Source organism: Choloepus didactylus, chromosome 1 (assembly GCF_015220235.1).
Source record: "Choloepus didactylus isolate mChoDid1 chromosome 1, mChoDid1.pri, whole genome shotgun sequence".
In the NCBI taxonomy this organism is placed as follows: domain Eukaryota; kingdom Metazoa; phylum Chordata; class Mammalia; order Pilosa; family Megalonychidae; genus Choloepus; species Choloepus didactylus.
The window spans coordinates 203,586,722-203,607,757 of record NC_051307.1 but is presented as its reverse complement, the minus strand read 5'-3'; the positions used below and the strand labels follow the sequence as shown (position 1 = coordinate 203,607,757).

At 38.6% G+C, this 21,036-nt stretch overlaps 1 protein-coding gene across 7 annotated transcripts in view; it reads right to left on the bottom strand.

Annotated features, from left to right (window-relative positions):
* DOCK3 (dedicator of cytokinesis 3) overlaps nt 1-21,036 on the bottom strand; it is a 639,207-nt gene that overhangs the window by 579,962 nt on the left and 38,209 nt on the right. For all 7 annotated transcript variants that reach the window (XM_037797176.1, XM_037797183.1, XM_037797213.1 and 4 more), the window contains exon 2: nt 2,548-2,631. In XM_037797176.1, the coding sequence (XP_037653104.1) occupies nt 2,548-2,631 (84 nt within the window). The remainder of the gene's footprint in view (nt 1-2,547; nt 2,632-21,036) is intronic.

Sequence of the window (21,036 nt, the reverse complement as noted above, 5' to 3'; positions counted from 1 at the left end):
AAAAGGGTCCGAGAGGGACTGGAAAAGCGTAAAAGAGATCGTGAAGCCACCAGTTATTGGTCCAGTTTTTTCACTCCCATCCTCCCATACATCCTTCCTTTTCTTGGCCCCTTATTAATAATTATTCTAGCTCTCATCTTAGGACCCTGCCTCATCCGCAAAATTGTCCAGCTTGTAAGAAAACAAACGGATGCCATTTTTTCCTCGTTCGTGCAAATCCAGTATCAGCGACTCGCCACCTCTGACGCCCCCCACTCCAAGATAACAGCCAACCCTCCGCAACCTCAACGCCACCGGTCGACTCGCCAACCGCGAGGCCCTTCTCAATCACCTGAACATCGCTCTCACCTCGAGTTCCAGCTTCTCTCAACCCCTGAACTTTAAACCCCTCACCTTCGCCCAGCCCGCTGCAGCGAAGCCATTGTTAAGCGCCCGGGCACCACACCAACACTAAGCTCCAGCCTCGCTGAGCCACCGTCAACCCCTTTTTCCCTTCCCTGACCTCCCCCTTCCCTCACCCTTAGCGGGCCTCTCTGGTAAAGCCTCTTCTTCTAATTAGAAAAGAAAGGGGAATTGCAGGTGACTGAGCTTGTACCTCGGCTTACCAGGCCTGGGCCAGGGGACCTGATATCACCCCCTGGGGAGGGTAGTGGGTACGGGCGTTAGTGCCCTCTGCAGCCCCCCCGAGCCTGGGAAGCGAGGTCAAGGCAGCTCCCTTTTCCTCACCCAAAATGCCACTGGCAGGGGAGGCTTGCCGGAAGAAACCGCCTTTCTCCCAACCACCCTTTCCTCACTTCCTTATCTTGCCCGCACACTCCCCTGTGCCAAGGCAACTCCTGCCACCGCCAGCGCGCATGCACCATGGCCAGAACAACTCCCGCCCGCTGCAACGGCTCCTGCGTCCTCTCAGAACCAATCCTAGCCCCTCTCCCTTCAGTATTGCCATTTAAGGCTACTTCACCTCTTTTCCAGCCCTGCCCTTCTTACCAGCCTATATAACCTGTAATCACCCCTGAATAAATCTCTTTGGCGCATACTCCTACTGGATGAAGAGTGTCTTGTCCTTATCGCCGCCCTCCACACCTTGCACGCCTCCCGCCGAGGACCTGACCAAGTCCTCCGCCTCGCCCTCGCCTCCGGGAAAGAGCCCCCGCCGCCGGTACCCTTTAAGCAGCCCCGAGAGCTGAGGGCTCCGCTACCGGCCGCCACTCCCCCCAGAAGCAGTAACCGCGACCGCATTGGTGTACAAGTATCTGTTTGAGTCCCTGTTTTCAATTATTTGGGATATATGCCTAAAAGTGGAGTTGTTGAGTCATGTGGTAATTCTATACTTAACTTTTTGAGGAACTGCCAAACTGTTTTCAAAGGTACTGCATCATCTCACTTTCCCACCAGCAGTGTTTGGGGTTCCAGTTTCTCCACATCCTCGCCTATACTTGTTATTTCCCATTGTCTTTAACAATAGCCATCCTAGTGGGTATGAAGTTATATCTCACTGTGGCCTTGTTTTTCACTTCCCTAATGGCTAATGATGTTGGGCATCTTTTCATGTGCTTACTGGCCACTTTTATCTCTTCTTTGGAGAAATATCTATTTAAATCTTTTGGTCATTTTTTTAAATTGGGTTATTTATGTTTTTGTTGTTGAGTTGTAGTTCTTTATCTCTTTTTAGATATATGATTTCTAAATACTTTCTCCCATTCTCTGGGTCTTCTCTTCACTTTCTTGATAATATCTTTTGGTGCATAAGTTTTTAATTTTAATTAAGCCCAATGCATTTGTTCTTTCTTTTGCTGCTTATGCCTGTACCCATCTTAGCAGTAGCCCAACTGGATCAAAACTCTACTGCTGTATGCATTGTCTCCATGCCCACATTACAATATTTCCACTATGTTATATCCCTCTTAGATGGCTTCTAGACATGCTGAACTCCTAGCCTAGGCTGCCCAAAGGTACCAATTTTGCATTTGCTAATGCTCTAATTTTGCAAGATTTCTCAACTTTATATTTTCCATAATCCTCTTGATTTTAGTGCACAGTTTTCAAAGAACATCATATTTTTCAGGAAAGCATCTTTAAGGCAGAAATGCCCACATACGTCACAGAAGAGGTTAGCAATTAAGCCAAATTTCATTTGAGCATATTTAAAATTGCCAATCAGACAAAAATATGCAAAAGAACTGATTACGAAGTTCATCACAGTTCACTACAAAGTCTATTTAAATGCAGCTAAGCATGACTGTAAGCTTAACTATTTAGATTAACTATTTATTTGAATGTAGGAGATCAAAAAATAATTACTTAACATTATGTAAAAATCATGCTTCCAATCATCAGTAATTAGTTATTTAATTGTTGATATCAGATTAGGGTCAAAAAAGCTTCTAACTTTCTGCTGAACATAGACAAGGAAGGATTTCATAACAGTATTTCACAGTGTGATGAATTATGGCTTCCAAATGATTGCTTATAATCTGTTAGCACAATTATGTATGTAATACTGTCAGAAATGATAACTATTTATATGTTTTATAGATCCATACTCACCTTCACATTTCTCCAGAATCTGGACTGTTTCTCCTATTTCTAGGACCAAGCCTTGAGGAACAGATCCCCGAAAGCTGCATATCACTAGAATAGCAAGGATAAACACATTAATCAGCATTTTCAGAGTTACTAACATCAAGCACTCAATTTTTAAAAATATACGATCCCCTTCTTGACTAATTGCTCTTCCTAATGTGTAATGCCCTCTCAACTTATTTAATCTATATCTTGATAGGTACAATTAAGTAGTTCAGGCCACTGAAATTCATTTTAGTAAAATTACTATTCCTGTATGGTGTGTCTGTGTATATGAAAATATTTCTGTAAATGGAGTCTGTGTCCCTCAGCATGACCTGTGTTTACGTGTCCTTTTTGGGAAAGTATATATCAATTGCTTAAGAAAAAGTTAACACTGGAAGCTTGTCTGCTGTAAGATATTTTTTAAAAGAATCACCAAATAAATTTGGATCATACTCCAATGACTGCTTTGAGAAACAGAATCCTCATCCTAGTCTAACAAATGCCAAAAATAATAGAAATGGGTTACTCCTAGAATTGAGGGTCAAAAATTACATTAAACTTAAAAGTTACATGAGTATTAAATGATTTCAGATACAACAATAAGGATGCTATTTATTCTAACACAACGATCTCTTATCAGGAGCAAGTTGAGAATAACTGCTACGCAAGGTCCAAAATTATGACAGAGTCCTAATAGCTCACCATATCTATTTTTACCCTGGCCTCATAAAAAAAAAAGTTATTTCCACCACTTTCCAGGAGAGAGGGAACAATCGAACTGTGTATAAATCTTTCTCCCATTTTCAGAAAAGGAAAAAAATCACAAGCTCTACAGAGTTTTACTTTACAAATATGGAAAGCCCTGGTGGTAGGTACACTTTCACCTGTGATCCGAAACAGCTTCTTAACAATGTTCATTAGCTTAGAAAACTAAATCATGTTGTTCTGCATTCTTGAGCATTATATATCTCTAAATAATGATACAGAGAGAGTCAATTTAGGTTAATTCCTTAACCCTGAAAGGTATTCTAGTCCCAGATCACATTATCATATTCAGATCCAGAGAAGTATGTAACAGAAAGCTTAAGTAAATGCTATGCATAAAAGAGAACTGTGAAAGCTAATCTGTGTGAGCCAGAAAAGCCTTACAAACCCATAAACTTACAAACCTATAAACTTTGGAAGTTCCCATTATCCCTGATGATGGATGCAAAGTAAAAGAACAGTAGATGCAATCTTCACTGGAGTCTACCAGTGATAAAGCACCCAAAAGAAGGCTGTGAAAATGAGAAAAACAAAAAAACTATTCTATTATATGCTCGGCAGTAAAAACCAGTGATTTAAAAAAATGTTAAGGGAACAAAGTTCTCCATAAAGAAAGACTATACATGTATTTATAGGTTAAGATCATTCTGGCTGCCCTGTAATCTTTTCAGAGGGAAGAAAAGCAGGATTATCTATCCTTAAGATACTCTTTTCAAGGAAGTGGTTTTAGAAACTTGTACTTCAAATGAAGTCAGTGCTCTCATACTAGCCATCAATTCATTACATCACTTCAAACTGCTTTTCAAGGTCACCCTGGTGACTTTAATCTATTTTTCTACTAGTTCCCTTCCTTAATTTCTCATATAGCAACTGAATTGACATCTGCCTGACATCTTTTTCTGAAATTACAAACCCAATCAACCTGAGGTAATATGAAAATTACCCTTGAATGGCTGATTATACGTAAACATTTCATTATCGTATACTTATTCAACCTTCTAACGTTAAGTATAGCTAACTCCAAAGACAGCTGCATTTCATATTCAATTATTCTCGAGAGAAGACCACTATCAATGAAAGGTTTTCTTTCTTAAAACACCAAAAATAAAACAAAGAATTTCTAGATGTAATCTAGAGTTGCTTCATAATAACTTTATTACCTTTCATGAGAGAAGAAAATGAATAATTGATAAGGAAAGTAATCTTAAGGGAATATAAACTAATTGAAATTTTGTGATCTGAATTAATCTCTCTGAACTTTACAAATCAAACAAATGAATAAAGAATGCACTTCATTAGAAGAAAAGTGTAAACATCAACTAATGTAATGACCAAATAAAAATCAAAATAACTATGAGAGTACAATGATTTATTCCGCAAAAATTTATTTAGCTATGCTCTAAGTTATAGCAATGGAAAGAGACAGTCCCTGTCCTCATGGGGTTTATATAGTTAGCGTAATGTGTAATTTAAAGTCTGATTAATGACATGTTATTTTGTAAAAACTTATCTTAGTCAATATAGTCTTCTAATTCAATATGAATGGAGATAAGGCATTACAATAGTCTAACAACTGTTTCTACTAGTCTTCTACGGATTTTTTGGTATAGATTTATGTGTGGTCTCAACTTTCTGAAATCCAGTATTTAAGCCCCTCTTCTCTCTGTCCACTCCTTTGCAAACCAAGAATATATGTCACTGTCCTCCTCTGCATATTGCTCAGGTATGCATATACTAGCATTGTATTATTATTATATATCTATTAAGGCATATAACCCAAAGATGTAAAGACTACACTAAGCGTCAGCAGTAACACCTAGCATTTACTGTTTATTTCATTTAATCCTAACAAATCTGTGAGGTGGTTATTAACATCCCCATGTTATAGATGAATATATTGAGGCCCACAGATTAAGTAACTTGCCAAGATCTCTTAGCTAAGTGATGAGACCAGGACTCAAAGCTAAGCTGATGTGATCTAGCAAAACTTGGCAGTAAAAAAAAAAAGTATTCAACCTACACAATTTGCCAATAAATGGAACCAAGGCTCCTTGGAGAAATGGCTGATTCAAGGACTGGGGCAGGAAATACACAAAATGAGCCTGGAGAATCTTGTAGTGTCAGAAATACAAGGAAGTGCTAAAAATAAAGACAAACAAACAAAAAACCACAATGATAGGGACACATCAAAGTGATAATGGAGTCAAACTGAAAGAACTCCCAAAGGCCAAAGTTGGAACAATTTGAGCACCAAAAATAAATAAAGTAGTGGATTAAAACCTGAAATATAAAATCAATATCCATGAGCCATAAAAATAAATTACTAAATAAGCACATTAATGAGGGAGAAGACATGATCTCTGTTGAAGAATTCCAAATAATTTATGTAGATTCTCTGTCTTTAGGGTGATAAAGCATACTCCCCACTCCTTAAGTATAGACTGCACATAGTGGCATTCTTTCAAATAGTACAGTATGGAAAAGGGGGAGAAAAAGATTAATTTTACAATGGAGAAAACGGACAAACACTAAGCCAGGGGATCAAGATTAACTTCAACAGTGATATATTATATTGACAGTATATTCTCCTGATATGATGAAAATGGCACCTGACCTCTCTGGTAGTCCTCCCCCAAACACATTACTCCTTCAAATCATGAGTAAAATATCAGACATATCCCAATTAAGCCTCTACAAAATATATGACAAGTAATTCTCAAAACTGTCAAGGTCATTTTCAAAAACAAGGAAAGTCTGAGAAACTGTCACAACCAAGAGGAGCATAAGGAAACATTACTACTAAATGTAATATGAATCCTGGATGACATCCTGCAACAGAAAAAAAGACATTAAACTGAGAAAATCTGAATAAAGTATAGACTTTAGTTAATGATAATATATCAATGCAGATTCATTAATTTTTCAAAAGCACTATACTTACATTACAGGTTAATAATAATAGGAGAAAATAAGGGTGGCATCCATGGGAGCCCTCTGTACTATCTCTGCAATAATTCTGTAAACCTAAAACTGTTCCAAAATAAAATGTTTATTTAAAAAAAAGCTATCCAAATAGCCAAAAGGAAATAGTGGGTGAATCTAGGTGAAGAATATATGGAAACTCACTATACTAGTCTTCCAAATTTTCTCTAAGTTCAAATTTTTTAAAAAACATCTATATTAGAAAAGATAGGTCTCGAATCAATGACCCCAGTTTCTAGTTTAAGAAACTTTAAAAAAGAAAAGCAAATAAAACCGGAAGTATGTAGAAGATATCTCTGGCAATAAAGCAAGATCCTCGTGACCCCTGGATATAGCATTCTACATATGCCCCACAGTCTACTAGATCCCTAAGCTAGCACAGGAAAATTCTTACGTGTACATGTTCTTTTATCCTTTCGTCTTGCCCTGAAATACATGAACACAATTACCAAAACAATCTACCTCAATTCCTAATATCTGACAAATACTCACAGCTCCCACCACTAAACTCACTCCATGAGACAGTCATAAAGAGGAAATAATCTGAGAAATAAAAAAATTGCTTATACACAAAGGTGACTGCTGGAGAATTACTTATGTCTCAAAGACATCTGAGAGCTTACTAAGGCATCTAAGAATTCAAGGATCAAGCTCACAGAGAGAAGATTATTCACTTAGGTGAACTGAATGTTCTAGATAACTTTTCCCTTCAGGGAATTTACTAATGAATAAATAGTACCAGCAAAGAGACTGAGAAGTCAATCTATAAGCAGCTGAACAAAGGCAGACAAGCTGAGGAGAGCTGTCAAAAGCCCCACAGAACTGGGGAGTTAACAACTGGAGTTCAGAGCTACCAAGATAGCCAGAAGTGATGAGGCTAAGATGCTGAGAGAGAAGGAAAGCACAGAAAAAGCCAAACAGCCTCAGCGGCTTCTGCCCCACATCCTTGACATTTGCAAATGTATAAGCAATACAGGCCAAAAGGAGAGAAAGCAAGCAATAATCACCTGTTAGAGGGTGAGAGGAATCCTCCAGGACAGAGCTATGTTAGGTCACAAGCAAAAGTCTTAAGAAATTAAAAAGACTGAAAACCTGCAAAGTTTCTTTTCTGGCCACAAAGGAATGAAACTTGAAGTAAATAACAGAGTAAAAACTGGAAAATTCACTAAAATGTAAAAATTAAACAACTCACTCATAAACAACCAATGAGTCAAAGAAGAAATCACAAGGAAAATTAGAATATACTTTGATATGAATGAAAATGAACAAAATACCAAAACTTATGGGATACGCAGGAAACACTACTCAGAAGGTTATTTATATCCCTAAATGACTACGTTACAAAAGAAGAAAAATCACTAATTAATAACCCAATTTCACACCTAAAGAAACTAGCAGGAGAAGAGCAAACTAAACCCAAATTTAACAGAAGAAAGGAAATAATAATGGTCAGAGCAGAGACTAATGATATGGAGATAAAAAACAATAGAGAGAGAGGTAGGGCACAATGGTGGCATAGAAAGGTGTGGAATTTAGCTAGTCCTCTCGAGTAACTAGTAAACAGCTAGGAACAACTAGTAAATAGTCCAGATCAACTGTTCGGGGACATCCATGACCGGACACATCGTACACCAGTCTGGAATGGGCAGAACAACCGAGACCGAGTTGGCACCCCTCCCCCACTGGCATAGCAGGATGAGTTGGAAAACTTCCCTGTGGAAAACAGAAGCAGTCTACTAGGAGAAAGGGAAAGTAACTCAACTAAGCACCACTTGCAGTTTTAATTAACAAATCTGAACTACTGAATATAAGGTACAAGCACAGACAAATGCAGAGCAGGCAGGAAAGGAACCCTGAGGTCTCTCCTGGCAGAGAGGAGGGGGGACTGATGGAAAAATAATAATAATAATTAATTAATTAAAACAGAGGCTTCTGGAGATGGCTGAGCTCAGAATACTGGAAAAACAGCTGTGTCCCAAGAAAAGGGGCACAGAGAACTGGGTACCAACTCCAGTCAACTGGAGAAACTGGGGGCTGGGGACTGGATCTGAAACGGAGATTTCTTCCTTTTTCCTCTCATTCTAAGTAGCTCATTAGAGAAAGGCTTTTTCAATTGTCAGGGCTGACTCAGGCAAGGGTGGAATTAAGATAGTTAGAAAGACAAAGGAAGAAGTCAAGTGCAGAAGATAATCCCTTAAAGGGCATATCCTCCCTGAGAAAAGGGGGGACAGGACCCAGCTCAAGTGGTTGCCCTCCCTCTAAGAATTCAGACCCGATGGCCTGGGGAATTAAAAAAAAAAAAAAACAGAAACAACTTAAGATTGCTTCTGACACCATCGGCCTCTGATTGGGACAGGGTCCACAGAGAATTAAAGGCACCGTACCTCCTTACATCACTGGGGAGCTGTGGGCTGACAAGCGCCACCTGCTGGGCAGGACAGGAAAAGCTCAGACTCTAGAGGCCTCACAGGAAAGTATGAAAACCTCCTGAGGCTCATCCTTGGGGAAAACTGATACTGATTACACTCTCCTCCTGAGACCTGGGCCCATCTGATCTGGAAAATCTGATTGGGGGTAATCAAGGAAACCAGATGCCTAGACAACAAAAAATTACAATTCACACTAGGAAAAACAAAGATATGGTCAAGTAAAAGGAAGAAACTTACACTTCAAATGAGATGGAGGAGTTGAAAAAACTACTGAAGACGTTCAAACACATCTTCTAAATCAAAACAATGAACTGAAGGAAAATGTGCCAAAAGAGATGAAGGATATAAAGACGACACTGGGTGATCACACAGAATAATTCGTAAGCTTGAAAAAACAAATGGCAGAACTTATGGGAATGAAAGGCAAAACAGAAGAGATGAAAAACAATGGAGACATATGACAGCAGATCTGAAGAGACAGAAGAAAGGATTCGTGAATTGGAGGACAGGACATCTGAAATACTACATACAAAAGAATAGAAAGGGAAAAGAATGGAAAAATATGAGCACTGTCTCAGGGAACTGAATAACAACATGAAGCCCATAAATATACGTGTCATGGGTGTCTCAGAAGAAGACGAGAAGGGAAAAGGGGCAGAACAATAAAGGAGGAAAAAATTGCTGAATATTACCCATCTCTTACGAAAGATATAAAATTTCAGATCCAAGAAGTGCACCATACCTAAACAGAATAGATCTGAAAAGATCTACTCCAAGACATTGAATAAACACATTATCAAAAGTCAAAGACAAAGGGAGAATTCTGAAAGCAGCAAGAGAAAAGTGATCCATCACATACAAGGGAAGCTCGATAAGACCATGTGCAGAATTCTCAGTAGAAACCATGGAGGCAAGAAGGCAGTGGTATGCTATCTATTTAAGATACTGAAAGGGAAAAACTACCAACCAAGAATTCTATATCCAGAAAAACTGTCCTTCAAAATTGAAGGAGAGTTTAAAATATTCTCAAACAGACACTGAGAGCTTTTGAACAAGATACCTACTCTATAAGAAATACTAAAGGGAGCACTACAGACTGACAGGAAAAGACAGGAGAGCGGAAGACTCTTCAAAGAGTGTAGAAATGAAGACTATCAGTAAGGGTAAAAAGAGAGAGAAAATAAAATAAAATAAAATATGACATATAAAATCCAAAACACAAAATGACAGACAGTAGATATGATGTTGAGTGAAACTGGCCAGACACAAAAGGACAAATACAGAATGATCTCACGAATATGAACTAACATTAATGAGTGAACCTTGAAAGTTAAAGTTGAGAACACAGTTTATCAGGAGATAGAAAGAGGGCAGAGATGAGGCATCACACTGAAGGAGTACAGAATGTTCCATAGGATTGATTATATAGATTCAGAAATAGCACAATACTGTGTGATGGTAGCACAATATTGTAAGTACTCTGAACAAAGATGAGTATGAGTACAGGTGAAAGAGGAACGCTAGGGGCATATATGATACCAGAAAGAGAGAGGATAAAGACTGGGACTGTATAACTTAGTGAAACCTAGAGGGGACAATGATGGTGATTAAGTGTACTAATATAAGAATGTTTTTACATGAGGGAGAACAAATGATGTCAACATTGCAATGTGTTGAAAACTGGACAGTATGGGGAGAAAATACAATCAATGAAAACTAGAGCCTATAGTTAATAGTAACACTGTAATATGCTTCAATTAATTGTAACAAAGGCAGTATACCAAAGCTGAATGTCTGTAAGAGGGGAATGAATATAAGGGAGTGGTATGGGTTTCTTGTTCTTGTTTGTGTCGTATGACCTTTTCATTGTATTTTATTTTATCTTATTCTTTTTTTATTCATTTATTTTTCTCCTCTTCCTCTTTCATTGTGGAAGAAATGGAAATGTCCTCATATAGATTGCGGTGATAAATGCATAACTATGTATTATACCAGAAAATATTGTTTACTAAAGATGGATTGTATGGTGGATGAATAAAACTGTTTAAAAAATAAACAGAGGGATGCAAGTGCTGGAGAAAATGTGGAGAGAGGGATGTACCTTTCACTGTTGGTGGGGAAGTATAATGGTGCAGCCCATCTGGAGGGCAGCAGGAAACTAAGTATGGGGTTGCCATATGGTCCTGCAACCCTGTTATGGTTTGCATACTGGGAGGAACTGAGAGCGGGCACACAAGTGGACATTTGCACACTGGTGTCTGTGGCAGCAGTAGTTATGATTTGCAATGGACAGAGGTGGCCTAAGGGTACATCGACTGATAAACCGAATGGTAAACTGTCATCTATACATACAATGGAATACTGAGGGGCAGCAAGAAGGAAGGAAGTTGAGGTATGCAACCAGGTGAATGGACCTTGAGGACAGTATGTTGAGTGAAATAAGCCAGAATGAAAAGACAAACATTGTAAAGCCTCACTAATATGGACTAACAGTAATGTGCAAACTCTGAGAATTGAATCTGGGAGCATGGGTTATCAGGGGAAGGCTTATGTAAAGGTTCCTAGTTTGTAAGCTCTTACAGCAGTCACATCTAATCATGAGTTCTAACAGTTATTTCTAAATTCTGAGATGCTCGGCTGTCTGTGTGTCCTGGTTGGTCCCTGGAGTTTCAAGGGTCTGTGTGGTGCCTGGGACTCGAAGCCAGAGTTCAGCAGCTGTGAATGTCGGCATTGCTCCATGCAGCTACCATTAAAGAGGCTGAAAAAGAGATCAGACTTCAATTGGAGATATGAATGAAATGGACTTGGCCGAGATTGGGGTAGATCAGACTAAAGGGTAGAGGATGATATTGACTGTTTTAAAACTTTGGCTTCTGTGTGTGACCAAAGGAAGAGATGTTTATTTGGTGCAAAATGAATATTTTCTGTAGCACACCATATACTTTAATTTGTATAGTCAGTTTACTCAAACACCATAATTACATGGAACCTTGAACAGAAAGTGGGATCTGGTGGGTTTGTACAGGTTAGTGTGAAGCCTCAATACATCCCAGAGTAATTCTGGCATGGTATAAAGAGCACTTGCAAAGTCCCCTTGAGACACTGAGGAAAAATGTGGAAATATTATAAACTTCCCCAGCTGGGGAATTCCTGATATTCTCACAAGCATTGAGGACTGCCACTTTAGTTACGCCAAGCCCTCAATCTTGGGGCTTACCCTTATGAAGCCTGTTACTAAAATGGAGAGGCTAAGCCTAATTTTAATTGTGCCTAAAAGTCACCCCCAGAGAATCTCTTTTGTTGCTCAGATGCGGCCTCTCTCTCTAAGCCAACTCAGCAGATAAACTCACTGCCTTCCTCCCTATGTGGGACATGATTCCCAGGGGTATAAATCTCCCTGGCAACATGGGACATGACTCCTGGGGATGAGCCTGGACCCAGCTTCATAAGCTTGAGAAAGCCTTCTGGACCAAAAGGGGGGAGAGAAATGAAACAAAATAATGTTTCAGTGGCTGAGAGATTTCTAACGGAGTCAAGAGGTCACTCTGGAGTATCTATTAGGCATTATATAGATATCCCTTTTTAGTTTTTCTTTTATTAGAATAGCTAGAAAAAAATATCTGAAACTGTTGAACTGCAATCCAGTATCCTTGATTCTTGAAGATGATTGTGTGACTGTATAGCTTATACGGTGTGACCATATGATTTTGAGGGCCTTGTGGCTCATACTCTCTTTACCAAGTGTATGGACAGATGATTGGAAAAATGGGGACAGGGAGTAGATGAATGCTGGGGGTGGGGGAGGATGTGGTATGTTTTAGGTATTCTTTTTTATTTTTATTTTCAGTCTTATTTTTATTTTTTTAAATAATGAAAATGTTCAAATATTGATTGCAGTGGTGCGTGCACAACTATGAGATGGTCCTGTGAACAACTGTACACTTTGGATGACTGTATGGTATGTGAATATATTTCAATAAAATTGCATTTTAAAAAAGGTACAGTTGCCACCCAATGAGCCCTTCACTTTTGCTATTCTTGTATCATTTTACTAGGCTCTGTGATGCCACAAAATGTTTATAACAACATCAGACTTATCGGCATATTTTATATTTACTTTTATCTAGTTAACATCAGCATGCTTAAAAATCTTGTCTGGAAATCAATTTTGGGCAATTTTATATGGTAAAAAAAGAGAAAAATCAACAAAAACAAAAGATTGTTTTTAGAAAACATCAATAAAACCTACAAATCTTTAGCAAGATTGACAAAGAAAAAAAGAGAGAGAAGACTCAAATTACTAAAATAAGAAATGAAAGTGGAACATTACTACTTACAACCTTACAGAAATAAATAAGATAAGAAAATGCTATGAACAGATTAGGTAATTTAGAGGAATTGGAACAAATAACTAAAAACACACAAATTACCTAAACTGACTCAGGAAAAGCTAGGAAACCTCAAAAGAACAATAACAAGAAGAGATGAATCAGCAATCAAAATCCTCCCAAAAGAAGAGTTCAAGACCAGATGGCTTCACTGACAAATAATATTAAACATTTAAAGAAGAATTAATACCATTCCTACACAAACTATTCCCCAAAAAATGGAAGAGAAGGGGACACTTCCTAACTCATTCTATGAAACCAGCTTTACCCTGATACAAAAGCAAGATAAAAATATCACAAGAAAAATGGGACCAATATCTTATAGATGTGAAAAACCTCAATAAATACTACTAACAAACTGAATGCAAAAGCAAACTAATGGAATTATATACCATGTCCAGGTGGGATTTATCTCAGAAATGCAAGAGTAGCTCAACATAAGAAAATCAATGTTCTATACCACAGTAGTTAGAATCAAGGAAAAAGCCCAAACAAGCATCTAAATAGACACAGAAAAATAACTTGACAAAATTTAACATTTTTTCATTATAAAACACTCAGAAAACTAGGAATAGAAGGAAACGTCCACAATTGATATAGGGTATATGTGAAAAACCAATATCTGACTTGAAACTAAACGGTGAAAGGCTGAGAGCTTTCCTGGTACAGTCAGGAAAAGGGATGTCTGCTTTCACCACTGCTATTAAACAATATACTAGAAGTGCTAGCTAGAGCAATTAGGAAAAAAAAGAAATTAAAGGATTCCAGAGATGACATCATCAACAGGGCTATGTAAGACATCCCCTGGAAAAGACTCCCCTCAGAATCAACCAATAAAAGGACAAATCTCACTTGCTTTGAACTCTGGAGTACAACAGAGACTGGAGAAGGACTTCACAGTAACTAAATTGGTGAAGAAAAGGAAGCACCAAAATCAGGTAGGAGATTTATGTGCCAGACCTGCCAGTCAAAACCCCTCCCCCTCACTTGGTCCCAAACAGCTCAAGAGCAGCATAGAGGCAGCACAGCTCAGGGCCCTCCAGCTACGGATGCAGACTATAGAGCCACTCATAGCAGCAAGTTAGAAAGGGATACATATGCAAGCACAGAGACCCAAGTACACAGAGACCCAGGACAGAACACAAGCAGCCGAGTAGTAACACCTTAAAAAGTGCCCCAAGGAAAAAGCAGACCATGGCAGAACCACTGGTAAGAGGTGCACACATTCAATCCAGACTCTGTTTGCAGGACCACCTAAAGGCAAAATAGACCTTTCTGGATTGACCCCAGTTGACTTCCAGGGGCAAGGTATACTGATTGGGAAGAAAGTGAAGGTAGAAAAGCCACATGGATAAAGGGGGATGGGGGGGGCTGAACTGGCAGAAGGCACAATAGGCCCCAGGAAAGTGTAATGAAAAGGAGACACTGCATGAGGAATAGAATATAAACAAATTATAGGAATTGGGGAGAAAGTGCTACAAAAACAAACAAACCAGATCAAGACTCCCTGAGATGAAACAGAGTAAAAAGCTTTCTCCTGGAGATAAAACAATTAAACACAAAAGGACAATCTTATAAATTGTACCACATATCCAAGCAAGAATGAGGTAAAGAAGAGCTGAGAACAGTTGAACAGTTAAAAACAGGCTACTCTATGGCCAATGACTGTTACTAAATATACAAATATAAAAATGTTTTTGCATGTGGGAAAGCAAATGAATGTCAACCATGTAGAAATTTGAAAAAGGGATGGTATTCAGGAAAAAACATAATCAAAGCAAACTGGAGTCTATGGTCAGCAGTAACATTGTAATATACCTCCATTAAATGTAACAAAGGCAATATGCCAATGCTAAATGTATATGAGAGGGGGATATAGGGGAGTAACATGGGATTCTTGGTAGTGGTGTTATTTGCTGTCCCTAGTAGTATATTGTATTGCATGACATGTTATTTTTCTTTTTATCATTTTTTCTTATTGCAAAAAAAAAAAAAAAAATTTTTCTTGTAGTAATCAGTATGTTCAAGTGCTGATTGTAGTGATAAATGTACAACTTTATGATGATATCATGAACAACTGATTGTACACTGTGGATAAATGTATGGTATGTGAATATAACTCTATAAAATTGTAGGAAAAAATATATATAGGAGTAAAAGTGTTGGAGAAAACATGGTGAGAGGGATGATGCCTCACCAATATGGACTAACTACAATGTGTAAACTCAGAATTGAATCTTAAAACATAGCCTAACGTGGACACAATAATTGCAATAGTCCCTAGATTGTAAGCTCTTACAGCAGTTAACTCTATCCCTGAATTGTAAGGCCTATCTCTAAACTTTGAGATGCTGATCCCCTAGCGTATAACCTGATTGGTCTCTGGAACAATGCATATCTCTGAGACACCTGAAACTCAGAGCTAGAGCTCGGCAGATATGAATGTCAGTATTAGTGCATACAGCCACTGTCCAAAATAAAAAAAAGCTGAAAAAGAGCCCAGACTTCAATTAGTGATATGAATGAAGCAGGTCTGGTTAAGACCAGGGCAAGCCAGGCCAAAGGATAAAGGTTGAAAATGATTGTGTTTTAAAACTTCAACTTTCATATGAGACCAAGAGAATAGATATCTATTTGGTACAGGATCTAAATATTCTAAATGGTACAACTCTACAGTCGATTTGTTCAAACACCACAATTGCATGGAACTCTGAACAGGAAGTGAGATATGGTAGGTTAGTATAGGCTGGAGTGAAATAGTGACACATCCTAGAGTAATTTGGGCAGACAATAAAAAATATATTTACAGCCTCCCCCTCCCCAGCCCCGAGGATCTGGGGGAAGGTGCAGATGTGTTGGACATCCCCACCTGGACTGATGTAGATGTTGTCACAAACACTGGGACTGGCTGTTTGATGTGCTGAGCCCTCGAGCATGGGACTTGCCCTTATGAAGCTCATTACCACAAAGGAGAGTCTAAAGTTGTATGTAATGGTGCCTAAGAGTCTCCCCCTGAGTACCCCTCTGTTGCTCAGATGTGGCCCTCTCTCTCTCTAACTGAGCCATCCCGACAGGTGAACTCGCTGCCCTCCCCCCTACGTGGGACCCGACTCCCAGGGGTGTAAATCTCCCTGGCAACGCAGAGTATGACTCCCAGGGATGAATGTGGACCCGGCATCGTGGGACTGAGAGTATCTTCTTGGCCAAAAGGGGGATGCAAAATGAGACGAAATACTTTCAGTGGCTGAGAGATTCCAAATGGAGTCGAGAGGTCACTCTGGTGGACATTCTTATGCACTATATAGATAACACCTCTTAGGCTTTAATGTATTGGAATAGCTAGAAGTAAATACCTGAAACTACCAAACTCCAACCCAGCAGTCTGGACTCCTGAAGACAATTATATAATAATGTAGATTACAAGAGGTGACAGTGTGATTGTGAAGACCTTGTGGATCACACCCCCTTTATCTAGTGTATGGATGAGTGGAGGAATGGGGATAAAAACTAAAGGACAAATGGGGTGGGATGGGGGGATGATTTGGGTGTTCTTTTTTCACTTTCATTTTTTATTCTTGTTCTGGTTCTTTCTGATGTAAGGAAAATGTTCAGAGATAGATTGTGGCGATGAACGCATAACTATGTTGTTATGCTGTGGACGGTGGATTGCATATCATGGATGATTGTATGGTGTGTGAATGTATTTCAATAAAACTGAATTTAATTAAAAAAAAAAAAAAAAACAGGCTACTCTAAAGGTCCTGAGTAAGTTGGACCATGCCTTTAGGAAGAGCCTTTATGCAAAGCCAATCAACAATAAAACACTAGGCAAGAGGGAGAAACTGACCTTCAGAATTTACACATCAAAATAATCACATGTACTAACATCAGCAAAAAATTACTAGCCTAGTTAAAAAAACAGAAAGATATGGTTCAGTCAAGGGAACAAAGTAAAAACTCAGAGGAGACACAGAATTCAGAACAACTAATCAAAGAAGTTCAAACACATCTCCTAAATTAATTGATGGAGATGAACAAAAATATGGATACAAGCAAACTAATGGTGGATATGAAACTAAAAGATATTAAGAAGACAATGTGTGAGCATAAAGAAGAACGTGAAAGTTTAAAAGGAAATGTAACAAAAATTATGGGGATGAAAGGCACACTAATGCAGATTAAAAATACACTAGAGACATACAAGAGACAATTTCAACAGGAAGAAGAAAGAATCAGTAAACTAGAAGACAGGGCCATTGAAATCATATAGTCAGAACAACAAATACAGAAAAGAAGGAGAACACTGAGCAGTGTCTCATGGATTTGAAGCTCACAAACACACACGTCATGGGTGTCCCAGAAGAAGAGAAGGGAAAAGGGGCAGAAAGAATATGTGAGGAAATAATGGTCAAAAATTGCCCAACTCTTAGGAAAGACATAAATATATAAATCTGGGAACCACAATGTACTCCAAACAGAATAAATCCTAATAGACCTATCCCAAGATACATACAAATCATAATCTCAAGTGACAAAAATAAAGAGAGAATTCTGAAAGAAGAGAAAAATGATTCATCTTATAAGAAATCCTCAATAAGATTAAGTGACAATTTCTCATCAAAACCATGGAGAGGAGAAAGCAGCAGTATGGTATATTTAAGGTATCAAAAATTCTTTCTCCAGTAAAACTATGCTTCAAAAATGAGGGAGACTTTAAAATATTCATAGGCAAACAGAAACAGAGAGTTTGTCAACAAAAGATCAGCCCTAGGAAAAGGTGGTGGAGTAGGTGGCGAACAAGGTTCACCTCTATGAAAGAAACTAGAGAGGGTGATCAGAGGATGCCCAGGACCATGATTTTGGGGTATTACCCACCACAGAGGGCCCCCACAGTACCTGGAGGAGACACCAACAAAAATGCAAGTGAGACAGCAGTTTCAGGAATATGGTGAGTGTGTTCTCATATGACCACCTCCCAGTGGCAGCAGCGAAACCACTGCCAGACAAGGGAATGAGCAGCAGCTCCGCACTCCAGTGTACCTACTTTGAAAGTTAACTGGGAAGATGATACCCCACAGCCAGATGGCCAGGAGCTCCTTTGAGGGAACCCAGCAAGTAGCATTTGCTCTCCCCCCAAAAGAAGTCTGGGGGTGCAACGGCAAGAAGCAGAGAAGGGAGAAGCACCATATTGAAAATCAGGAGCCCCTCCCACACTCCAGAGACTCACCGGCACACAGCAGGCAGGGAGCAGGCAGCCAAGGCCCACATTTCATGTGTAGGGTGCCCTGAAGCAGACTCCCTGTGTACCTGCTCAGGGCCCACCTCAGAGCCCCAGAACAGGCAGTCCCCAGTGCACACCAAGAACCAGTGCACTGATTGGTTCTCCAGCTACTTGGACTCCACCTACAACACAGGAAAAGTTCCCCATTGACAGCACCACCTGCTGGTAGATTCGGGGAACTGCACTACAGCAAGCTCTACCTCAAGACTGCCACCTGCTGGTAGAATTGGTAACCAGCACTCCAGCAAGCTGTAGCTTTAGCAAATTATATATAAATGCTAAAATGATCATGCATTTACCAAAATAACCTTATCAAGACAACCACAGCCCCAAAGCCAACAGAAAACTACAAAGCAATTGAAGAATCTGGAAGATATAAAGACGCCAAAAGAACAAATTAAAAAGTCAGAAGAGACAAAAAATTTGAAGCAATTAATTAAAGAAGTACAAACAAATCCCCAAAACAACTTCAAGAAAATGGCAAAAGACATACAGGAAATCAAGAAGACTCTACAAGATCATAAATAAGAATTTGAAAGAGTAAATAAAAAATAGAAGACCTTATGGAAATAAAACACACTGTGGATCAAATGTCAAATATAAGTGAGACACACAACAGTAGATCTGAATAGGTAGAAAAAAGGATAAGTGAATTTGAGGACAGAATAATTGAATGCAAGCACACAAAAGAACAAATGAAAAAATAAAAAAATTTGAAATGGAGCTCACAGAAAGATATGGCAAAAGAGATGAAGGATATAAAGAAAACACTAGGCATACATAAGGTAGAAATTGAAAGTCTGGAAAACAACTGGCAGAATTCATGGAAATGAAAGGTACAACACAAGAGATGAAAAACACTATGGAGACATACAACAGCAGATCTCAAGAGGCAGAAGAAAACACTCAGGAACTGGAGAACAAGACACCTGAAATCCTACACACAAAAGAACAGATAGGGAAAAGAATGGAAAAATATGAGCAACATCTCAGGGAACTGAATGACAACATGAAGCACATGAATGTATGTGTTATAGGTGTTCCGGAGGACAAGGGAAGGGAAAGGGGGCAGAAGAAATAATAGAGGAAATAATCAATGAAAATTTCCCATCTCTTATGAAATACATAAAATTTTAGATCCAAGAAGTGCACCACACCCCAAACAGAATAGATCTAAATAGACCTACACCAAGACACTTAATAATCAAATTATCAAATGTCAAAGACAAAGAGAGAATCCTGACAGCTGCAAGAGAAAAGCGATCCATCACATAATACAAAGGAAGCTTGATAAGACTATGTGTGGATTTCTCAGCAGAAACCATGAAGGCAAGAAGGAAGTGGGATGATATATTTAAGATACTGAAAGAGAAAAACCGCCAACGAAGAATCCTATATCCGGCAAAACTGTCCTTCAAATACGAGGGAGAGTTTAAAATATTCTCTGACAAACAGACAATGAGAGAGTTTGTAGACAAGATACCTGCTCTACAGAAATACTAAAGGGAGCACTACAGACAGATAGGAAAAGACAGGAGGGAGAGGTTTGGAACACAATTTTGGGTAATGGTAGCACAACAATGTAAGTACACTAAACAAAGATGACTGTGAGTGTGGATGAAAGAGGACAGTTAGGAGCACGTGGGATACCCAAAGGAAAAAGATAAAGACTGGGACTGTATAACTCAGTGAAACGTAGAGTGCTCAACAACTGTGATAAAATATACAAATATACAAATCAACAAATATGTTTTTACATGAGGGAGAACAAATGAATGTCAATCTTGCAAGGTTTTAAAAATGGTGTGGTATTGGGGAGAAAAAATACATTCAACGCAAACTAGAAACTATACTTAACAGAAACATTGTATTACGTTTCTTTTAATATAACAAAAGGGACATAAGGGAGGGGTAAGGGACTCTTGCCACTGGTGATGTTGTCTGACTTTAATTATACTTTAGTTTACTTCTATCTTTCCTTTTGTTGCTTTTTAGCTGAAATGTTTTTCTTTCTTTTTCTTTTGTCTAAGTTCTTTGGCTCTTCCTCCTTCTTTGTAAAAGAAATGGAGATGTCCTTATATAGATAGTGGTGATGGTGATGAATGCATAAATATGTGATTATACAGGGAACCATCAATCGTTTACTTAGGATAGAATGTATGCTGGATGAAAAAAACTGTCTTAAAAAATGGGTTGATGAAGAAACATTGAGGGCACTTTATTGAGTGAAATAAGTCAGGCACAAAAGGACAAATATTATATAGTCTCACTGATATTAACTAATTATAATATATAAACTCATTGACATGAAATATAGTTACCAGGATATAGAACAAGGTTAAGAATGGGGAGCAGTTGCTTATTATGAGCAAAATGTTTAACTAGGTTGAAGTTAAGTGTTTGGAAATGGACAGAGGTGATGGTAGCATGTTATTGTGAGAATAATAGTGCTGAATGGTGTGTGAATGTGGTGGAAAGGGGGACCTTAGAGTCATGTATGTCACCAGAAGGAAAGTTGGAGGTTAAAATATGGGAATGTACAAAACAGTGAATCTTGTGGTAAACAATGTCCGTGATTAACTGTACAAATATTAGAAATCTCTTTCATGAATTAGAACAAATG